Raw genomic sequence first — 24212 nt, 5'->3', positions numbered from 1 at the left:
TTTTGTTTCTTTTGCTTTGAGTTCTCAGGGCAAGCCTGTGTCAAAACAAACTATTTCTAAGTGGATTGGGTTTTGCATTGCTTTCTGTTATTCCCATCATGGCAAGGAGATTCCAGCTGGGATTAGGCCTCATTCCACTAGGGCTACTGCCACATCATCAGCTTTTTTGAGGGGAGTGGCAACCAAGGATATTTTGGAGGCAGCTACTTGGAGTTCAGTGCATACTTTCTCTAGGCATTATCACCTGCCACTTTACTCTAAATCCAGGGCTGGTTTTGCCACTGCTGTTTTGCAGGGCATTTTGGCAGCTCCTGCTTCCTTGTAGTTAGCCATCCTCCCTTACCTCTGCTTTGGGATTCTACCCAAGTGTAAGGACTGCAGCAATGTGAGATGAAGAACATAGTACAGTTTTGTACCTACCATAAATGTAGATGTTCGAAGATCCACATTGCTGCAGTCCAATTTACCCTCCCTCCTTCCCCTCTGTAGTTAGAGGCGGTTGTGTGGGTTGGGTTGTACATATTGTGTATATTGTATATATTGTACATATAGTTAGTGCAAGGGTGGTTGGTTGGTTGTTTGCTGTCTTTTGGTTTTGACCTTTATTTTTAGGGTCTTCTGACATCTGGGGCAAGAAAAGACTGAGGATATGGCGTCGGTCATGCGCATTTGTACCCTGACGTCCTGATGTCAGTCAAATGCGCCTTGACCGACGTCAGCCTTATACTTTGATATTCGGGCCGACCAAGGACAGCGGACTACCCAAGTGTAAGGACTGCAGCAATGTGGATCTTCGAACATCTACATTTATGGTAGGTACAAAACTGTACTTTTCTTCCAGTGCTTTTTTCAGGGATGTGTTTGTTATGCTGTGGTGGTGGTGGTGTAGCTAGCTAATCCCAGACAACAACCCAGGTTCTATTAGCAGATTGGGTGCTTGACTGCATGACAGTATATGATTGGCATGGTTATCTTGGGTCTATATTACAAGACCGAAGACGCATTTTTTCGAATGCATCTTGGTCGAACTTAAAAAGCTGAAAACACAAAATATCGAAGCGGCTGTTAAGTCAATTCTTTCCCTGGGAAAGAATTCATTTGGCCGCTTTGGTACTTTGCCATTTTTGGCACTGGACTGGAGTTACACTGTGGCGACCCCTAACCAGGAAATGCCGAAAAGACAAACAAAGTGTGGTCTCGGAGTTGGTATATTTAAGTAGGGGGGGGGGGTGGGGGGCAAAGTCCCCCACTTAATGTAATGTTTGAAATTGATTTTTATTTATTTATTTATTTATTTTGGAACAGCGATGATTTTCCCTTGGAAAAAATAGCTGTTCTGGCACTTCGACATTGTAAGCTTTCGCTTACATAGGGTCGATTAATCACCGTTCGCTTTTTTAAGCATTTGGTGATTTAATATAGACCCGGTTATCTTGGGGAGAGTAGATCTTAAACCGTCTTAGCCACCTCTTCTAGATGTGATATCTGTTGGAGGGTAGGGATGGAGTCGTACAGAATGGGCCAGTAGTGGATGGATGCTTACATGGAAGCATGGCATGAGCAGTTGGAGGGCATAGACAGTCCCTGTGGTGAAATGTCATCACCCAAGATGAGGGGTTAGGACCACTTATAGTATAGATCTCATTGCTGGGATGCTAAAAGGAGAGCATCAAACTCCCTAGCGTTTGCCTGGATGATGGCTCCCCAGACAGTTTTTACCCTAGGGGATCTGCAATGGAAATTCCCCACACTCCAAAGGAATGACTGGGCTCTAGTCCTGTTGAGGGTGGCTTGATGGTCAACAGGCAGCGTGAGGGGGTTATGGAATAATGTCTCTGTTATGTGTGTTTGTTTCAGTGCCACGTGGTTATCTCTACATTTTCGCAAAGCATTGTTTGTATGTTTATTATAGCAGTTTGGCCTGTTTTGGCATCTTGGCATTTCAACACTCTGCCATCCATGTGCTTGATTTTAGGCACCTTTCCATCTCTGCTCTTCTTGTGGTTTTAATTTATGCAATGTGGTGTTCTCAGCACGTACTCACTGCAGAAGGCCTGTGAAGTCAAATAAAACAGATATATATTAGCTGTAATCTAATAGGAAGCTTTCTGATACACTTATTACCTTCCCACTGTATATGTTTGTTTGGATTGACCTCTTTTTCCTTGATTAGTGATGGACTTTCCTTTAAGCTAGGCTACTTTAATTCATTATGTTGCAAGTTTCATGTGTTTTTTTTGTTAGTTTGTTACAGGTTGTGCTCACTCCATGGAAGGAATGAAACTTGATGCAGGGAGTTAGCTTGATGTATATATATTTCTATGGCAGATGGCTTGCATGACCGCAAGTATAGTAGTAAGACACAAATGGTGTGTGATGGGGATACCAGAAGAAATCCCATCAGTTACCAACTGCAGAGGGCTTCTATGCAGATCTGTGGTGACTAGTATATACATATGTTGTTTATTTGCTGATATTGTTTAATGTACCTTTGGCCCAGGATGTCACTGAAAGGACCCTGTTTTGGAGTACTGTGCTTATTTGGATAACAAACATTAAAGAAGTAAAAAAAGAGAATTTGTACAATTATTTTTCTCATTTTGCTAACTTATGTGCAGAAACAAATGTTTTATGGCTTTGTAGTAACTTTAGTAGAGCATTGCTTACTGATTGTTTAATTTATTTTTTTTTCTGTCAATGTAGATACATACTGCAGAGCCTTGTAATAGTCTCAGCACAGGAATGCAATGTGAAATGGATCCAGTTTCACAAACCCAAGCCTCAGAGACCCTGGCTCGTAGAGGATTCAGCCTAGTTGGATGGTATCATTCCCACCCTGCCTTTGACCCCAATCCTTCTGTCAGAGATATTGACACTCAAGCCAAGTATCAGGTATCTAAAAGTTCAGCTCAAGTATTTCATAGTAGTGAGCCAGACGTAAGAGAAATAAAGATCACGGAGTACAATATACGTTTCTTGTATTGTAACAGTCAAACATTTGAATATGTTTTATTTAATTTTTGATCTTTTAGCAATCTCATTTAGTAAATGTTCAAATGTTTCTCATGGTGTTATTTTACAAGGCTCCTTAGGTGTAGGTTGTGGACAGCTTATGGCTTAGTTTTTACGTTGTTGTACTGTTGTGCCATTAAAATATTAATTTAAAGCTGGGGACATTTTATGCTCTGGTTCAAAATAAGAGTAATACAGGGGTAAGGTCATAATTTTACACAGGGATCCATTTCACCTACTTTAAAAGCAGACAGTAATGTGGCTTAAATAAAGCTGTCACTGTAAACCTATAAATTGCATTTAGCACAAGTTACAGCACAGATCTGTTTACCAGTGCAATGTAATGCAAGGTTACCCTACAGCAGTCCAGCCAAGTACAAGTAACACTGTGTTAATTTTGCTATTGAGAGATACAACGTATCTCTTTTCTTTCAGGTATGCAGCTGACATTCCATAGCTACCCCCTGCCCCCACCTTACTCCTCTCTCTCTGTCCTTCACTTGTCCTGTGCTGTCCTGAAAACCTCCACTGAGTTATTATGTAATGTCTATAAGTAGTCATTCCTTTTTTTCCACCAGCCTTTCATTGATGTAGAAGTAGAACTTCTTAAAGTTCAAACTTAAGTGTATACCTTCTGTTTGTGATATCTCTTCTTTCCTTCTTGAAGTTCACTTTCTCATAATACCATTTTCTTATTCTGTGTACCCAGATCATGTTCCCCATATCTTCTAGTCACCAAAATGAAGTTGCAAAAATTGACTTGATGCCTACACTGCCATGAAATATGTGATCTTTGTGCTGTTTTCCTTCCAAAAGCCTGACTTAACTATCACTTTTCTTTTCCCACAGCCAAGCACCCCAGTGCAGTTGCTGATCGACTTGATGCTGCCCTTAGGTCAGTCCATGTCACAGCAGTGACTCACAAAATCCCTAGGTCAATTCCACTGGGAGTGAGCTGCTGATTAGTAATCCCAGATAAAGCATGGAACATTGTGTAGTAAGCTGTTAAAATGCACTGAACCATCATTTGGTCATTTCTTCTATGTTATGTCCTTTGATACTTGATCATTATTGCAACCACGTAAGTACATATTAAAACTACAAACAAGTACCATTTTTCAATCAGTACAACATTATAGTGACTACAAAACTTGGAAATCAACTGAAATTCTCTTTACTGGATATTCTACAGTTGAGTGTTTAGGACAGAAAGCCAGAGTGGGAGCTGATTTTAATCAGCAGACAGTAAAGGTAACACTCACATTATCGCAACTATGTATTCTCATAACCACATTATTCATGAACAGTTCTGCTCAATAAAGAAACTTTTCTTTAATATATCGGGGTTTCTAATGATATTTTATAATGGTCCTTGCTTTTAAAAAAAAAAAAAAAAAACACACCAGATGGGACACGGACAAATGTTACTTCGCCTTAAAAATGCGTAACATGGGAAGAATCCAATTCAGCACAGAATATTGTTCACTCTTTCACCTGTAACCTAGAGAAGACTAAGCTGACTCTCTAATTTAATGAAAAATTAAAGCTGTAATAAATGTAATGCATCAGTCGCACATTCAACCATCACTACATACAATGACCGCAATTCTGGAGATAATGACTCCTTTCTGAATAACCTGAATAATGTGGTTCTGCTGTTTGGAACATGGTTGCGATAATACATAAGTACCTGTCCTTTCAGTGATTTTTTTTTTGCCTTAGAAGTGTTTGATTGTTTTACTTTTTTTTATCTAGGGGGGTGGCAGTCGTACAGCTCTGTGATTACTTTATTGGAATAAATGAAACTTTTTTTAACCAGCTTTAACATTTGACATATTATATTACTATAAGAAAAATCCTTCAGTTTAACATAGCACATGCAATGCCCTGTTCAGTGTTGCTGTTTTTTGGGCATAAATTCTAATCATATTGAAGTTCTTTGAAAAAGTGTAAACCCAAACACAACAGCTCTTAATGAGAAAGTGTCATCATTTTATAAATTAAATAATACAAAAATGTCTGGTTTGTTGTCTTTAATGGTGAAAGTACATTTTTCTAGAACACTGCAGTCACCCAGGTGAACTACAAACAGCGTCATTTAAGTAACCTTTTAGTTATAAATAGTGCGTAAGAGAAACCAGTAAGAGAAAAGGGGTAGCCAGAATAGAAGATAGCCTGCAAAGCAAAGATAAAGGTAACCCACTGTGAGTTAAGTAAATGAAAGGCACACATCAGAAAATGTCTCTATCCTGGCAGTATTAGGACTTAACTTTGTGCACAGTACCATTGGTCACCATGGAAAGGATGGATGTTTAGAATTTAATTTTTGTCACTGGTGGTGGTGCTTGCGGTAGCATTGTCGCCTCACAGTAAGACGCTGTCCGTCTCGATTCTCAACTAGAGCATCTTCTGTGTGGAGACATGCGTGAATGGACGTACCTTCGTTGAAGGCTGTTAACTCAGCACGTAAAAATCAACTACCAATCATTAGTGGACCGGAGTTCCACTGTGGCGACCCCTAACCGGGAAAAGCCGAAAGACACAACAACTGGTTTAAATATAAGCAGAGATGAAAAACTAAAAGTCATGTTATATTTGGCAAGAGATTACGTATCTGACGAACTACTCAGCCAAGCGCCTCGTGGTCCTGCAGAGTGGTGCTAGAAGCAGAGAGGCTGAAAGAGCGACTGCTAACCTGATAAATGTTTGTTTTCCTGCTCCTACCTGGACGACTGTCCGATCTAGCTAAACTGCAAGTATTTCTGCTTCTTGAACTGTTTTAAACTGTTTAAAGTTGTTTTTGCACCTGCACTTTTAAGTTTGTCCTGTTTGTTGCATTTACCTGTTGAGGTTACACACTCAAGTGCGCTAGCCTGTGTTACATATTTATTGCATTTTCCTGCTGTTTGTTGCAGAAAAGAAAAAAAATATCCTTGTTTCCCGTCTTTCCTGACCTAGAGTAGTCCAAATACAGGCTTTGCTGTATTCTGGACTTTTGGAAAGTTCCTGTGTTGCCCATTTCCTTTCTTGGATAAAGGGAGGCTTCTTTGTTCACCAGTGGCAGTGGGGAGCTTAGAGCAGCCTATCTATCCCTGGAGGAGTGTTCCCAGCACAGGAATCTGATAGTCTATTGGCCATTTTGGGCCAATTTCTAGCTCTTTCAAGTCCCCTGTATAAAACCCGCTTTGGCGCGGTTTTGCGCATAGCGCAGCATCGGGCAGCTCCGCTTAATTGGGTTTAAACCATTCTCGGCTCCACAAAGTCTGCTTTTTACTTTTTCCCTTAGAACTGATCTAGTTCTCATAATAAACACCCTATTCCTACTCTAAAGCCTGGCACTTGCTCACTAAAGCAATTATATAAGTCAGCACTAAAAAATTAAAAGCACTACACCCTCACAAACTCCCCTTGAGTACCTTGTTCCCCATTGGCCCTTTTTTCAATTATAAAGGAATTCCCAGTACTATTCTAGCATGTCCAAAGGTCAGTTGTCAATCTCCTCTCCCGTCCAGCTGGTGAATCTGGGAATCTTGAGGTAATGTTACAACTGCCTCATGTACACAGACAACCCTCTCCTCCTCCCAACAAATTCCAACACATGAGAGATGCAACCATATAGCCAAACTGGAGGCTAAGCTCTCTCAATTCAGTACTGGCGTAACCAGTCAGGAGAAGGAAACCACACTCGCTACAATTCCAGTCTCACATAGACCTACCACGGCAGCAAACCAAACACATAAACACACAAAAACATACTCGGAGGTTCTAAATAAAAATCTGCCTAAGCAGCAGAGACCTCCAAAGCAGACACCCAAGCAACTGCTACCCCAAAACAAAACACGTGCAACACATAGCTCACAAAGCCAGCGTGCCGAACAATCACAGCTCTTAAGTCTAAACAACACACCTGATACACTTGTAATAGGTGACTCTATCATCAGGCACACTGACGTCCCGCTCACCAGGCTGAACAAGGAGAAGGTCACGGTGAGCTGCCTGTCGGGCGCTAGGATCAGCCACATAACACAAGCACTCAGGTCACTCCAAGGCAAGTACAAATATGACTCCTTCATTTGTCCATGCTGGTGTGAATGACCTGAGACGTACCTCCCTGGACTACATGAAAAGAGACATAGAGGAACTCTCTGAGCATGTAGCCCAGGCCGGTATGACCCTGACCTTGAGTAGCATCTTACCCTCACCAAGAATGATGCCACAATATGAAGACAAGATGATCAATTTCAACAATTGGCTTAAGTATTGGTGTCATTCAAAGGAGATCCAATGCCTGTCAGCCTGGGATGACATGCTCAACAAGCAACGATGCTTTGCTAGGGACTGCTTGCACCTGTCACCCCTGGGCTTTCGGATATTGGCAAAGGCTCTTGCCACCCCCATAGTGCCTTTTTTAGGCAAGGCTCAAAAGACAAACCCACCTCCATAGGTATCACAAGGGATAAGAAACTAAGAGTAATGCTACTCAATGCCAGAAGTCTAAACCTCAAGATGCATGCACTCGAAACTCTCCATAGCATGGAGAACATCGATATCTGTACAGAAACCTGGTTCAAGGCTCCCGAGAGCACCCCAGCACTACCAGGTTATACCTCATACCATGCTTTTCGGCCCCAAAACTTGGACCAAACCACAAAAGGAGTGGTAGTATCAATATTCGTCCAAAGATACCCACACCTCCAGGTTGGTGGCACAGCACAAACCATCAGAGACTATCCATGTGCAACTAACAGTGGGTAAAACTGCCTTCCAGTTTATAGCCTGCTACAGACCACCCTCCCAAACCCAGGAACACCACTCGGCCTTCCTGAGAACACTGGAAAATATGAAGGTCTCTCCAAACACCATTATATTGGGCGACTTCAACTACACAAACATAGACTGGGAGCATTACTCTAGCTCCAACACCCTAGCCCAAAGGTTCCTAGAATTTATAAACTCAAATGCTATGGAACAACTTGTTACCCCTCCCACAAGAGGGGAAAACATACTGAACCTGAAGTGTATCCCTCACTGGTAAGATCAGACCATACCCTAATCTCACTGGATATTCACATCGCGACCCCACCCCCTGCCTAGAAAACCACAGTGAAAAACTTCTCTAAAGCAAATTTCACACTCCTCAAAACCGAGGTGGAATCCTTCAAAGCCTCCGGGCCCGTGGAAAATACTGCCCAGACCGCAGAATCCTTTATAAACGCATTCTGTGAACACCTACAGGAATGCATGGATCATGCAATCCCAAATAAAACCAAGACCCAATCCTCCAAAGGCAGGCGTCATGTCTGGTGGACCCCAGCCATAAACAAACTATACAATAGAAGGAGGAAGCTACTACATGATAGAGCAAAATCCCAAAAAGGGAAGGCATCTCTGATCAGTATTAGCAAAAAACTATGGGCACTCATAAAATCGTCTAAGGCCAGCTTTGAGAGAAAAATTGCACAGGACACTAAGGATAATCACAAGGCTTTCTTTAGTTATGTTAGGAACCTGGGTGGGAATTCTCAGATATGCTCAGAATTAGTCCAAAATGACAAAAAATACACCGAACCCACAGACATTGCCAACATCCTAGCTGACAGGTTCAGCGCAAACTTCTCCCTCCCACCCTCCCCACCAAAAGGGCAAATATCTATCCCAGCAGAGTGCACCCCCCCCCCGACATCTCAGATGCTCAGGTAAGAGCCGGCCTCTCCAAAGCAAAAAACACAGCATCAATGGGACCAGACGGTGTCTCGGGCTGTGTCCTACATGAACTCCAAGAAGAGCTAAACCCAAACATAAAACTACTGTTCATTCTCAGCCTTACTACAGGATATGTACCCAAAGAGTGCCGTACAGCAACAGTGGTCCCTCAACGGATCCTGGAAACTATCGCCCCATAAGCCTGACTAGCTTGGTCTGCAAAGCTGTGGAAAGGATCATCATGGACCTCATAAAGAAAGATATTTTGGACCTACAGACACTGGATCCTACCCAGTTCAGCTTTAAGGGCAGATCCTGCCTCTTAAACTTGATCGATTTCTTTGAAACAGTCGCCAAGACCATTGACGAGGGGAAGGTGGTCCACACAGCCTACTTGGACCTCGCAAAAGCCTTCGATACAATACCTCACTCGGGCATTATAGATAAGCTCACCAGCTTAAATATAAACCCCTATGTCACTAGATGGGTTGCAAACTGGCTCAAGGACAGAACCCACATGGTTAGAATTGCTGGAGCCATGCCAGACTCCAAACCAGTTACAAGTGACGTCCCACAAGGCTCAGTCCTGGGACCTCTCTTGTTCGGTATATATTTCTCGGAGGTACAGGCCAACATGGAAGGACTGTGGCTGACCAAATTCGCAGATGACTGCAAACTAGGCGCTATAATAGACTCTGCAGCCGACACAAGCATCCTACAAAAGGGCCTCACAGAAACAGACAACTGGTGCCAGAGCCATGGCCTCAAGCTAAACGCCAAAAAGTGTATAGTCATCCCCTTTGGCAAAAACAAAGTGCCCACAAATTACCACATAGGTGGTAATCCATTAATCTGGAAGAAGTAATTAAGGACCTGGGGACCCAAGTTGATAGCAATCTCTCATTTGAAAACCACGTGGCCAAAGTGGTTAGAAAAACATTTTATATAGCCCACCTAATCATGAAGGGATTCACATCTAGATCAGGGGAGGTCATTGTGCCTCTTTACTCATCCCTCATCAGGCCCATAATTGAGTACAATGCCCCTTTTGGGATGTACCTTACCAGACACCTGCAGCAACTGGAAAGACCCCAAAAGTACCTCACCAAGAGGATCAAAGGGCTCAAACAGATGCCATATGCTGCCCGGTTAAAGAAACTCCAGCTCTACTCAGTGGCATACTGTCTGCTCAGAGGCGATCTGTGCCTGACGTATAAAGCCATGTCCAACCCGGAATTAATGGACATACTGCACCTCAGAAAATCCAAATCCCATCGAGCTACGCGCTCGAGAGACTTGAATCTCAGCACTGAAATAAATAGGACATGCTGGAGGGACAGATTCATAACGCAGAGGCTCCCTTCACTCTGGAATAAAATCCCAGTCCAGGTTGGGCAGAGTCCCTCATTGACTCTCTTCAAGAGGAATCTTAATGAGTGGATGGGAGATCGTAGGTTTACCCTGGGTATCAATTCTGTGTCACTGTTAGACAGAGGCACAGTATACTAACCTCGAAAAAGGGCATAGCAGAGTTAATTTAAAATGGGTGGCGAAAGCCAAACACACTCTGGCTAGGCTTATAAATGCCTTAGGGCAGATAGCCTAGTATGAACCTATGAAGCTATGTTGTCTTTTCCATCCATTCCTCACCTTATGGGTTTCGGATCTGCCCTCTGATCTGAATTTGTCCACTTTCTTCGGACTTAGGATCCATAGCGGAGTCTCCTCCCTTTACCCATAATTCCCTTCTATTCACAACATTACCTCAAATTTCATTTGCCACTTTTTGAGAGCAGTCAGTGTGTCACTAGCTCAGGCTCTTTCAGCTAACTACTTTTGTTTATGCTTACTTTTTGTATTTTTTGTTGTTGTGTATTGATTTAATTCTTCTGATTATGGCCTTTGATTTCTTTGTCTATTTCTTTATCCCATTCCAAAAAAAAAAAAAAAAGACTACTTTCTTATAGACCCCCATGCCTTAAAAGCGTACTTTCTTGTGTAGTTGTTGCTAGTATTTTCTTTTTACCATTGTTAGTATCTCTAGCTTTTATGATTTAGTGCCCTTGTTCTGTCATCAGGATATTCTCCTGTACCATTGTTGGTAGTTTTTCAGTTTTGGGTTTCTTGTTCTTTTCTCTTGTGATTGAATTCTACAAGATACTTAATTCTGGCTCACATACTAAGTGTGTCTGTTGTTTGGGAGCTTCTCATTTGGAAGAAGATTGTCCTATTTGTGTGACTTTTGGACACTGCAGTTGGTGAGTGCTGAAACAAACTGGATGTCCTTCAAGGATGCATCTGCAGTCATAACATATGGGTTGTCCTGCCTCAGGCAGCCCTTCGGTCGGCCGGATTCCAAAGTCTGGGTCTGGCCTCGGCTGATGTCGCACTTTCCCGGCGTCAGGCGTCTGGGGTATAAAAGCATCAGCCGACGCCATTTTCCTCAGTCTTTCTTGCCGCGCGGTGCCCGAAGCAGAAGCTGTTCGCAAGTGCCGGTCGGTCAGATCCAGAGATTTCAGCTACCGAAGACTTTGAAAAAAGCTAAGTACCCCATTGGGGACTCTTTCTTGCCTCAGCCGATGTCAGACAAAGTAAATAATTGTTTAACTTGTGGGAAACAAATACCTCATAAGGATTTCCATTCTTACTGCCTTCCTTGCTTAGGCCCAGACCACGACGTATCAGCCTGTTTAGCCTGTGCCTCCTTCAACCGACGAACTCTTAGACGTCGGTCGGAGTTTGCAGAGGAATTTTTTGGAGCCGCTTTTGCTTAAAAAATGCCGTCGGAGACTCCGACTTCGCATATGGTCAAAAAACGCAAGGAAAAGGACCGACACTCGCGGCCTGCGGTTTCAGCTGAAACCACGGCTAGTGTCTCGGTTTCAGCCGAAACAGAGTCCACGGCGATTCCTTCTTCCGAAACCTTACTTCCGACCACCGAGGCCCCAGCTGAGTCGGCTTCAGAACTCCCTCCCGAAGCTACTGTTCAGGAATTGTCCGACACCATACCTTTGGACATTTCTACCCCTGCACGTGGGGCAGCTAGGCCCCCAGCTTCTATGTCTATTAAGGCCTTTTCCAGGGCTAAAGCTGCCAAACTTTCAAAAGCTTTGCCTGCCAAATCTACATCCCAGAGGCCTTCCTCTAGTTCTCAGATCCTCAGCCTTGCTGAGGATCTTATCTCCTTAATTAGGGGTTCACAACCTCACCCACACAGGGCCTCTCAACCTCCTCCAGACAAAAGGCCCAGGACTGACCCCTCTGAACCTCACTCCTCAGATTACTCCACAGATGGATCTGACTTGTCAGACCACCAGTAAGGGGCTTACTCGCCTTATGAGGATTCAGATGCAGAGGAATCTATCCCTTCGGCCTCCCCTCCTGAAGAATTTTCCTTTGGGCAGACTTTACACTCCATGAGAGAGCACTTTCAATGGCAAGGTCAGGATTTCTCTGATTCCAGAAAAAATCAAGGACCTTTTTGCATTTGCCTCAGCATAGGCCCTTAGCTATAACTCCTGTTCTAAATGTAATTGATGATGTGTACAATGATATCAGTACAGCCCCTGATTCTTTTCCTCCGGCCCCTGCCAAACCTGACAGATATTACAGGGTCCCGGATTCTCATTTTCATCTGTATAAAGCCCATGCTGCAGACCCAGAAACTATTTCTCAGGGCCCTAAAGGGGTTGCAGCCGCTACTGCCAAAAATCCCCTACCCACTGAAAGAGAGTCTAGAGCTTTAGAGAGATGGGTAAAAAGGTGTATACATCTGCAACTCTTTCTGCCAGGGCATTAAACTGTCAATTCCATATGATACAGTGCCAAGAATTTTTGTTAGATCAAATGAATAAGAAACTTTCTTCTCCTGAACCCTTAGACCGAAAATCCCTTCAGGATTTGGTACATAACTCACAACAGGTTAGTAATCATTTTTTAAAATGTGGCTATGATGCACTGGAGGCTTCATTTAGATTAGCTATGACTGGGGCAGTTATTCGTAGGCATGCCTGGCTGAAGGAGCAATCTTTGCCAGACCATGTCAAAGCTAAACTCCTCGATGCTCCAATGGCGAAACAAAATTTATTTGGCTCCCCTGCACAGGAGATTCTAAAAAAGGTTGAAGAAAAAGCAAAATCTGTGCAAACAGTTAAAGATTTTCCTGCAAGTTCAACCACCGAGGTTCAGCAGAAACTGGCCTGCAAAGAATTGGTCCTTTCCAGACTCTACCAGAGCCCAGCGAGGCAGGAACAGGCGCCCTAGAAGCAGAGGTTAATCGAAGGGCTCCTACAGAGGCCGTCAGTGGCAGCCTGCCAACCAGAGGAGTAGTGCAACAGCTACAACTACAACCACTACTACAGGGCAGACCCAATGACTTGATTCTGATTCCGCCTACCAGGGATCAACTGGAAGCTCCCTTGGGCAGAAAGCTGGCTTTATTCTCAAAAAACTGGCATTGCATTACAAAGGATACATGGACATTGCAAATAATAGACAAAGGATACAGGTTTCACTTCCACACTTTGCCAAAAAGAAGCGGAATGCCAAACCTTCCACCAAATCAGAAGGCAGAGGCTTTAAGACAAATCAGCAATTTACTTCAGATGAAAGCTATAGAAAAGGTACCCTTTTCAGAACAAGGCCAAGGATTTTTCTCCAGACTATTCCTTGTACCAAGAAAAGAAAACCAATGGAGGCCTATTCTCGACCTGTCCGCACTGAACACTTATCTTATTGTGCCAAAATTCAAAATGCTAACCCTACAGCAACTTCTTCCCATGTTGGGCAAGGAGTCTTGGCTGGTGACTCTAGATCTCAAGGAGGCATACCTGCACGTCCCTGTCCGACCAAATTGCAGAAGACACCTCAGATTTCTTGCAGGATCAGAGCATTGTCAATTCTCAGCATTGCCCTTTGGCTTATCTACTGCGCCCAGAGTATTCACAAAATGCCTGGCATCAGTAATTGCACATTGCAGACTTCAGGGAATTCAGATTTATCCATACCTGGACGACTGCCTAATACAAGCGGACAACAAGAAAAAATTGTTAAAGGACTTGGCCTATGCCATACACCTGCTACAGACCTTGGGATACACAGTCAACATCCAAAAGTCAAGACTAGTACCATCCCAAAGGATAACCTTTTTGGGTGCAGATCTGGACACAATCACCCAGATGCCTTTTCTCACAGAAGAAAAACAAAAACAACTTCCAGATTACTTCATGATTCTGACAAGACAAGTTCAGCTTACTGCAAGGAAAGTCCTGCAGGCCCTGGGTTACATGGCATCCTGCATAATTTTAATCCCACATGCAAGGCTGCATATGAGGAAATTACAATGGTACCTAAGGAGTGTATGGTCTCAACACAGTCACAGTCTAGAAACCATGATACCAATCATTCCATGCCTTCAAAAGGAATTCCTGTGGTGGGCTCAGGCCTGCCAGTCCAACAGAGAGGGTTGCCTTTCAACAAACCAAAAACAAGGCAGACCATCACCACGGACGCCTCAGACCAAGGATGGGGAGCACACATGGAGGACAAATGTATCCAAGGCCTCTGGCCTCAAGGGCAGCTAAGCATGCACATAAACCAAAAGGAAATGCTGGCAGTGAGGCATGCAATCGAGGCATTCAGACCCTTCCTCCAACAAGGACATCTGTTAATAAGGACAGACAACACCACGGTCATGTGGTACATAAACAAACAGGGAGGCACACATTCCTACCCTCTATGCCGGATGGCTATGAATCTGTGGAATCTATGCCTGAATCTCAATATCCAGCTGCAGGCCCAATTCGTACCAGGAAAAGAAAATGCACTAGCAGACAGCTTAAGCAGAACTACCATGGATGCACACGAATGGATGCTGCATCCAGACATCTTCAAGCTCATAACAAAGACATGGGGAATGCCGGAGATAGATCTGTTCGCCTCCCCACTCAACCACCAACTGAAGACATTCTGCTCAAGGACATACCACCCACAAGCTTGGAGGGTGGACTCTCTCTCTTTCAGCTGGAATGCCCTAACAGTATATGCCTTCCCACCTCTCCCATTGATGTACAAGGTTCTACTGAAGATCAGGGAGGAACAGCCAAAAGTGATACTAATAGCTCCGGACTGGCCAAGACAACACTGGTACCCACTATTGAGAAGCATGTCTCAGGCAAATTCCTGGCCTCTTCCCCTATGGCCTCTTCTTCTAATGCAGAACAATTTCAAAACCCTGCATCCCAACTTGAAAACATTGCAGCTAACTGCCTGGAAAATTCCTTAAATTCCAACCAAACTGTTTTATCTCAGAGGGTGAAGGACATTATCCTGGAGGCTCGCAGGCCTTCCACAAGGAAGACATACTCAGCTAAATGGAAGAGATTTCTCATTTGGAGCACATCAAAGGGCACAGATGTCACAGTGGCAAACCTAGCACACATCCTAGAATACTTAGCAGAATTGTTCCACAATGGCCTGTCTTATTCTTCCATTACGATTCATGCTTCAGCAATTTCAGCAGAATGCAGTATGGATCCACCCATCTTCTCACACCCTCTTCTCAGGCAATTTCTGAGAGGGATCAAAAATGTAAAACCTCCAAGAAGACCTCCTCTACCTGCATGGGATCTCAATTTTGTGCTGGAAAAACTGACACTACCTCCTTTTGAACCAGCAGCATCAGTGCATCTACAGTTTCTATCTTGGAAAACTGCATTCCTTCTGGCAATCACTTCAGCAAGAAGAGTATCTGAGTTACAAGCGTTAATGGCAGTGCAGCCTTTTCTTATTTTTCACCAGGATAGAGTGTCACTAAGAACCAATCCTACTTTCATGCCAAAGGTGGTATCTAGGGTATCCTTGAACCAAGCTATTCACTTGCCTACGTTCTTCCCTAACCCACAGAATAAAGGGGAAAAACTTTTGCACACCCTGGATATACACAGACAACTACGCTACTATTTGGACAGAACAAAAACTAGCAGAAAAACTGACCAACTTTTTGTAGCATATGCAACTGGGGTGCAAGGAAGAGCAATTTCCAAACAGACAATTTCAAAATGGATAGGAAATTGCATTCGCTTTTGCTACTCCTTTCATGGAAAGACAGTTCCTGAAAATATCAGGCCTCACTCCACAAGGGCCACAGCCACCACTACAGCTTTCCTACGGGGGGTGGCTACCAAGGACATTTTAGAAGCTGCTACTTGGAGCTCCGTGCATACATTTGCCAAGCATTACAATCTACCTTTATACTCCAGATCCCGAGCAGGGTTTGCAACTGCAGTGCTGCAGGGGATCTTAACTACACCATCCTTCTATTAGTACCCCCTCTCCCAGATTGGCTATGGTATTCTACCCATATGTTATGACTGCAGATGCATCCTTGAAGGACATAGTACAGTTTTGTATCTACCATAAATGTAGATGTCCGATAGGTATGCATCTGCAGTCAGGATTTCCCTCCCTCCTTCCCCTCTGTGGTATTCCTAGGGTGCTTACCCTTCTTTCAGCTAGCTGGGGGAATCTATTATGGTGTATTTGTTTGTTTATACATGTTTATAATTTGCAAATGTTTGGAACTTTTCAGCATTTATCCAAATTTAGCCTTCCTAGAGGGCACCTGGCATCTGGGGCAAGAAAAACTGAGGAAAATGGCGTCGGCTGATGCTTTTATACCCCAGATGCTCTGACGTCGGGGAAAGTGTGACATCAGCTGAGGCCAGACCCAGACTTTGGAATCCGGCCGACCGAAGGGCTGCCTGAGGCAGGACAACCCATATGTTATGACTGCAGATGCATACCTATCGGACATCTACATTTATGGTAGGTACAAAACTGTACTTTCTGAAGGGTCTCGTCCCCCAGCAGAATCTGCTCAATCTGTTTCTTCTGTTTCCGGAGCATTCCGGTCTGGGTGGAAGCCCTTGGACAAGCTCAAGGAGGGCAAGAGTGATGAGCCCAAGGAAGAGGGCAAAGAGACAAGGAAACAATGCACTGAACATTTTCTTCCTCAGTTTTGTCTTCTCCTGCATCAGATAAACTTCCCAAGCTCTCAGATCTGACAGCCATCCCAGATCCGACATCTGTACTCTCTGTAACTCCTCCTGCGTAGGAGCCAAAGTTCACTCCAGAGTAATTCTCCCCAAGACTTCATTCCCTTTTCTTCATGAGACAGAAATATACAAGGCTTCTAGACTTACTTCTTCCTTTAGGTCTACCAGGTGTCTTTCAAAGGTTGTTGTGGATAGAATGATGACAACATTCCTCAGGAATCAAATTCAGTTGGGAGATCTCCCAGCTCCATCTCCCATTGGATCTGTGAGCTTTGGACACTCTCATTTGTCTATGGCTTCTCCAACTCCAATCCAATCTCCAGTTTTGGGAACCTTGGATCTGAGATTTTTAGGATTGTCCATGTCAGATCTAAAGTTGTGGTCATCTTTGACTCCAGCATCTTCTCTAATCCAACTGGCTTTGATTTCCTTAGAGCCTTATGGCTCTCAGATCTGAAGTTTTGTTGCCGTGTCTAGGGGAAGTGGTTCAACTCTGAAGTTCTCAAAGTCATCCCTTCCCCTTGGAGCTTCAGCATTAGATAGCTTGGCTCCAGCAGGGTCAGGGAGGTATATCTTGCTTATTTTGGTTTGGTAGCTTTGCCTCCTACCAGTTTGATTCTGGGCTCTCATTCGATCTCTGTTTTCAAGGCAGTTGAGAGGGCTCTCTCCAAGGCTGAAGATCGGACATCTCTAACCCACTTGGTTACACCTGCTCCTAAACTGACAGCCCTGGATCCTGATCCTGCACAGTCTATACCATCAGGACAAACCTGTTCACAATAGTTCTGTCTCTTCTCCAGAACATCTGCCAATGGAAGTTCCTTGAACGCATAACTGTTAGAGGAGTCCTTGACAGAAGACATTGATTTCATTAAGAGGAAGGTGTCCCCCGGATCACCCCTTGAGGAGGTCTCATTTGGAGAAATTGGAGATTGGTCTTCCAAAGCCATTTCTCTGGAGTAATCCATTTTTTTCTTGAGGCTTTTGGTACAGGCTCAGCTACATCCTAGGTGCTTCTCCCAGCTGATGAGATGATTGACTTCATCTCTTACCAGGATTGGAAGGACCCAATTGTCTTAGAACCAATCCTCAGAAAATCTGACAAGTATTTAGTTGCCCCTAAAGGCCTCTTTTACTGGAGCAAGAGCTTGAAAGTGGATGCCTTGTTTGTAAAAGCAGCCACTAAAAAGGAGCTCATTGAGGAGTACTCGTCTGTCCATCCCCTAAACAGACCGTCTAGGACCTTTGACAGATTTGGAAACATGTTTACGCATCAGCTACATTTGCACTAAGGTGGCTTAATTATTTGGTACACATGACAAGATTTCAGAGGGACTTTACAAAGGAACTCTCTAAGTAAATCTCTGAGTCTGTTGCAGAAGACAAGAAAACCGTGGATTAGCAAATGGCCACCCGTCAATCACTATTAAACACCTCCATGTGGTTAATTTCTAACACTATGGAGGATGTTTCAAGAGCTGCTGGCATGGGCATCACAGTTGGGAGACATGCCTGGATGTATTTCTATGATTTCCTGTAGCCTTTTAAGATGTCTTTTATCATTGCACCCTATGATGGATCAACCTTGTTCAGTACTAAATTCCAAGACTCTCTCTTCAGGAGTGAGGACTGTAAAACTCTTTTTGTGGTAGGTATATGGTTTTCTGTCCCCAGAGGACTTTTTCTAGAAACCAGAAAGAGATGAAGAAAACATGGTTCCAAAAGTCCCAGGGGTTCTACCAAGACTCCTCTGGAAATAGATCCCCCATGAGGCAGAAGGGGGGTATTTTAATGGTAGATGTTACCCTCGTAACAGAGGAGTTCTGCAGAATCAAGGCTTCAGAGGTCCTTTCACTGAGAAGCCTTATCAGGGCTACTGAACAGTTGCCCAGCTGCTGCACTCTGGAAGCAGTTGAGGGAACACTTGTATCTGCACCCAGAAGCCTGAACATCATCACCAGAGATGTCTGGGTGTGGACATTTATTACTAGAGGTTATTTTATTCCCTTTCTGTATCCATCCCTCTGTTAAAGAAACTTTCCAGTGTTCCACCAACTTAAAGAAAATCAGTGGCAGTTGAAATAAAAAAAAACTGCTAGAGAAGAGTCATCCAGAAGATCCCACCAGAATAACAAGGGTTTGGAACTTAATTGAGATTCTTTTTGGTGCCACAAAAGAACGCAGACCTCCAATTTTGGACCACAGTCATCTGAAACAGTATGTCAAACACCCAAAGTTCCAAATGGTCAAGGTACAGTCTGTCCTTCCTCCTTTTGAGGAAGGACAATTGGATATGTTCGATAGATGCTCAGGATGCTTACTGTTGTATCAAAATGAACAGATGTTCCACAAGGTTTCTTCATTTCTGATTGGGAGCCAGTCATTTTAGTTCAGGGCCCTGTCCTTTGGTCTTACCCCAGCCCCCAGGTGTTCACCAATTGCATGATGCTGGTTGCAGCTCATCTCAGGCTGCAAGGGGTCTGAGTGTGTTCCCTTATCTAGGTGACTGGCTCCTCACTGCTGCTAACAGGCCTCTTCTAGTCCCATTCAGAAGCTATGTACTCCAGCTGTGACTCCAACCAAGGAATTAAAGAGAATCACGACAAATCCCAGTTCTGCCCAGTACAGACTTTGGAGTTCATAGAAGTTCACTTGGACACTATGGCTCAAATAGCAAGGCTACCACGGAACAGGATATCCACCTTATGGAGTTAGACAGTACAGCTTCTTTCTTATCAAAAACTGCCTGCCAGACTAGTCCTACAACTCATGGAATTGATGTCAGCCACCATTACCTTGGCTCCTTTTGGAAAACACTGTGGAGATTGTTGCAGCAGACATTGGTAATACATCCATGGTGGTCCATCAGGCATCTGCCAATGTCCTTTCCAGTCCAGCTTATGAGTATTTACAGTGATCATGTAATTTGGTGGATTCAATCATCAGAAGAGTCCCAGGGTTGTCCCTCCCTCTCCTAAAGCCATGGTAACTACAGATGCTTCCCAACTTGGGGAGGGGGGCATTACATTAGAAATATGGTCCAAGCCACACACTGCCTATCAGAGGGTAATCTTCACATCAGTGTCTTAGAGATGATAGCAGTTCTGCTAGCATTGCAGGCCTTTTTGGATGCCTTCCGTGTAGGGGATTATCTCTATCCATCAAGTGCATCAACAAACGAGGGCAGCACACTCATACCTATTGTGTTGAGAAGTGATGAGAGTATGGCAGTGGAAGGTATCTTCCAACCACTTTCTTATGGTACCTCACATACCAGGGAGCTCCACCATTTTTGTAGACAGGTTAAGCAGGTCTATAGTTATACCTCATGAGTGGTGTCTGAATCCTATAGTGGCGATGCAGATCTTTTGTCAGTGGGGCCAACCCTGCTGCAGTCTTTTTGCTTCTATCAATTCCAAATGCAGCAGTTTTTTTTGCTGTGGTCTCCCCTGAAAGGGAGTCACTGAGGGGGCCTCCCTTTAACCTAACATTGCCCCCCCCCCAGTGTTATCTATGCATATCTACTAACTCCAAAGTTTCTGCAGAAAGCATCACAACAGAAGTGCACAGTCATCCTCATTGCCCCTTTTTGGCCTCAACCATTGTGATTGCCTTTTCTCTGGCCTCATCTGGTACACTCTCCTTGGATGCTGGATCCAAATCCAGACTTTGTGTCTTCCATCTAGAATGTCTTATCTGAATATTTGGGATGTGAAACTAACCGCATGGTTTCTCCACTTCCTATGATGGCTAGTCAGTCCAGGCTTTTTTCCAGGTAGTCCAAATTCTCACATCCTCTCAGAAAGCTTCAATTAAAAAAGTCAACAAAAGTAAATGGAAAAGGTTTTCCTTTTGGGCTTCCAAGAGACATTTAGATCCCTTTTGAGATCCCGTACCAGCAGTACTGGATTTCCTTGCCTCCATTTTCTATGGTGGAGCCAGTTATTCCACTATCAAAGTTCAGCCTGCAGCTGTTTTGAATTTTCATGTTGGTGAGAACAATACATTATTGGCCTCTCAAATTGTGTAGGGCCTTCCTGAGAGGCAACTTTCTCCTTAGACCTCCTGTAAAAGATCCCACCCCTCCCTGCAAAGTGGGCTTAAATCTTTGATGTGGAAAACTATCTTATTGATAACCATTATCTCATCAAGGAGCATATCAGGGTCTGTCTTGCCAACCTCCATATATGATTTTTCACAAAGAAATGGTGCCTTTGCATATCAATCTATCGTTTAGCTTTGGAGACTTCTCTCAATCAAGGCATTAATCTACAAGTTTCCTTTCCAAATTTTACAAGTAAGGGAGAGTATATGCTTCATTTGCTAGATGTGTATAGACAGTTATGTTTCTGTCTTTTTTTACCAGCTCCATCAGGACAGACCAGTTGTGTGTCTTTCTCTAAAGCTAAGATTGGCCAAGGCATTTCAAAGTTTACTTTAGCAAGATGGTTAACCAGCTGCATTTCCCAAGTTTGTAAGGATAAAGGTGGTGTTCTACTGAAGCCGCCAAAGATGCATTCAACAAGGTCTTCTCTACTTCTGCTTTCTTTTCTAGGGCTTTAATTTATGATATTTGTACTGTACTACCTGGTCTAATGTTTGTACCAGTATTTCACATAGCAAGTTGGATATGTTTTCCAGGGATAGGGCAGCCTTCAGTTCTGACATTGTATAGGACATCCTTGCATGAAACCACCATGGAAATCTAGTAGATGGAAAATCTGTCCCATCATTTGAGGAACAGAAGGAAAAGACAACATCAGATATGAAAGTTACATACTCACCATAACGATGGATCTAGGTTGTCTGTTTCTGTCCTTAGGTTTATAGGTAGGTACTAGGCGGTCCTAGGGCCTGTGTAAGCCTAGCCAAATGGTACCCTGGCTTTTGCCACCCAAGAAAATTATTTTCCTGTGCCCCTGTTGCGCAGAGCCACAGAAGGTGATCCCCGGGGTGAATTTCCTATCTCCCATCCAGTCATCAATATTTTTCTTGAAGAGTGCTAATGAGGAGCTTAGTTTGATATAGATAGGTAGTTTGTTCCAGAGTATGGGAAGTCTCTGGGACAGGAATCTATCCCTCCAGCATGTTCTGTTTATTGTGGTGACAAGATTTAGGTCCCTACAGCGGGTAGCTTGGCGGGATTGGGATTTCTTTAAGTGTAGCATGTCCAACAGCTCTGGGTTTGACATAGCTTTGTATGTTAGGCAGAGATCACATCTGAGTAGGCGATATGCGATGTAGTAAAGCTGGAGTTTTTTGAGACTGTCTACGTAGGGCATCTGTTTAAGGCTGGTAATCCTCTTTGTGAGGTATTTCTGCGGCCTTTCCAGTTGTTGTAGATGTCTTGTGAGGTACATACCAAAAGGGACGTTGTACTCTATAATGGATCTAATGAGTGACGAGTAGAGAGGAACAATGACCTCTTTTTTCCTGGATGAGAAACCTTTTGTGATGAGGTGTGCCACATCGAAGGATTTCCTGACTACTGTGGAAATGTGATTATGAAAGGAGAGACTACTGTCCACATGTGTCCCAAGGTCTTTTATCACACTTTCAGTGTTAGACTACCGCCTATGTGGTAGTTCATGGGTACAGAGTTTTTACCAAAAGGGATGACAATGCACTTTTTGGCATTGAGCTTGAGGCCATGGCTTTGACACCGGGCATCTGTCTCAGTGAGGTCCTTTTATAGGATGTCCACATTGTTAGGAGTTTTGATTATGGCTCCTAGTTTGCAGTCATCTGCAAACTTCGTTAGCCAAAGACCTTCTGTGTTAGCCTGTACTTCAGAGAAGTAGATACCAAACAGGAGAGGACCCAGAACTGAACCCTGTGGTACTCCACTTGTCACTGGTCTGAAGTTGGATTTGGAATCTGCTACTTTCACAGTGTGTGGGTTCAGTCAGTGAGCCAGTTGGCAACCCATCTTGTGACATAAGGATTTATACCTAGTTTAGTGAGTTCATCTATAATTCCAGGGTGGGGGATGGTGTCGAAAGCCTTGGTGAGATCTAGATAGGCTGTGTGAACCACCTTACCCTCCTCGTCTATCAGGTTTAGGAGACATGATCTGCCTTACTGGGTAGGGTCCAGAGTTTGGAGATTACCAGTGTCATTATTTGAGTTCCATGATGATACGTTCCTTAGCCTTGCACACAGGGCTCGTTAGGCTAATAGTTCCCGAGGTCTGTGGTGGCCCCCCTTTATGGAGTGGGATAACTGTTGCTGTGCACCATTCAGTGGGCACAAAGCCTGAGGTGAGGCTATGATTGAACATTGTACTTGGGTGGTGTTCTTGGCTTTGGAGAATGTGGTTTTTACCTGTGCAGCCGTGATTACAGGAACTTTGCATTCTTCCGGTATAGAGATTGCCCCTTTAGGGGAAGAGAGGAGGGTAATGTTAGCACTGAACCTCTCTGCCAGGATTTTGGCAATATCAGTTGGTTCTGTATATTTAGTGCCATTGTGCTGTAACTCAGAGCAGATGTCCTTCAAGGATGCATCTGCAGTCATAACAAATGGGTTGTCCTGTCGTCAGGCAGCCCTTCGGTCGGCCGGATTCCAAAGTCTGGGTCCGGCTTCGGCTGATGTCGCACTTCACCCGACGTCATCTCTGCTGGTCTTCGGGTATAAAGGCATCAGCCGACGCCATTTTCCTCAGTCTTTCTTGCCGCGTGGCCAAGCAGAAGCTGTTCGCAAGTGCCGGTCGGTCAGATCCAGAGATTACTACTACCGAATACTACTTGAAGACTTCTAAAAGCTAAGTACCCGTTGGGGACTCTTTCTTGCCTCAGCCGATGTCAGAAAAAGTAAATAACTGTTTAACTTGTGGGAAACAAATACCTCATAAAGATTTCCACTCTTACTGCCTACCTTGTTTAGGCCCAGACCACGACGTAGCAGCCTGTTTAGCCTGTGCTTCCTTCAACCGACGAACGCTTAGGCATCGGTCGGAGTTTGCTGAACAATTTTTCGGCTCAGATTTTGCGTACATTATGCCGCCGGATCCTCCGACTACCCAAATTGTTAAAAAACGCAAAGAAAAAGACCGACACTCGCGGTCCGCGGTTTCGGCCGAAACCATGGTTAAGCAAGCCGCGAGTGTCTCGGTTTCGGCGGAACCGAGAAAACGGGTCAATCTTCAGCCGAATCCATGACTACTACTGAGGCTCCTGCTACCTTAGTTGAATCGGCCTCTGAAGTTTTGCCTACTACTGTGGTTCCTAGTGAATTATCAGACACCATCCCTTTGGATGTCTCTACCCCAGCACGTGGTGCTGCTAGGCCTCCTGCAGCCATGTCTATAAAGGCCTTTGCCAGGGCTAAAGCAGCCAAAACTGTTAAATCAGTGCCTGTTGAGACCCCCTCACATAGGCCCAATTCTAGTTCACAAATGCTTACTCTGGCAGAGGATTTAATCTCCTTAATTAGGGGATCCCA

The 24212-nt window shown here is 44.1% G+C and overlaps 1 protein-coding gene across 2 annotated transcripts in view; it reads left to right on the top strand.

Moving 5' to 3' along the window:
• Positions 1-2707: 2707 nt before the first annotated feature.
• Positions 2708-24212, top strand: part of LOC122813282 (deubiquitinase MYSM1-like) — a 260734-nt gene continuing 239229 nt past the window's right edge. For both annotated transcript variants that reach the window (XM_044085525.1, XM_044085524.1), the window contains exon 1: positions 2708-2892. In XM_044085525.1, coding sequence (XP_043941460.1) covers positions 2743-2892 — 150 coding nt within the window. In that variant the 5' untranslated portion in view covers positions 2708-2742. The remainder of the gene's footprint in view (positions 2893-24212) is intronic.

The sequence above is a fragment of the Protopterus annectens genome, chromosome 10.part0 (genome assembly GCF_019279795.1).
Source record: "Protopterus annectens isolate FY-2018-M chromosome 10.part0, PAN1.0, whole genome shotgun sequence".
NCBI classification, from domain to species: Eukaryota; Metazoa; Chordata; order Ceratodontiformes; family Protopteridae; genus Protopterus; species Protopterus annectens.
The sequence above is the reverse complement of the archived record's forward strand: the minus strand, read 5'-3'. Positions and strand labels throughout refer to the sequence as shown.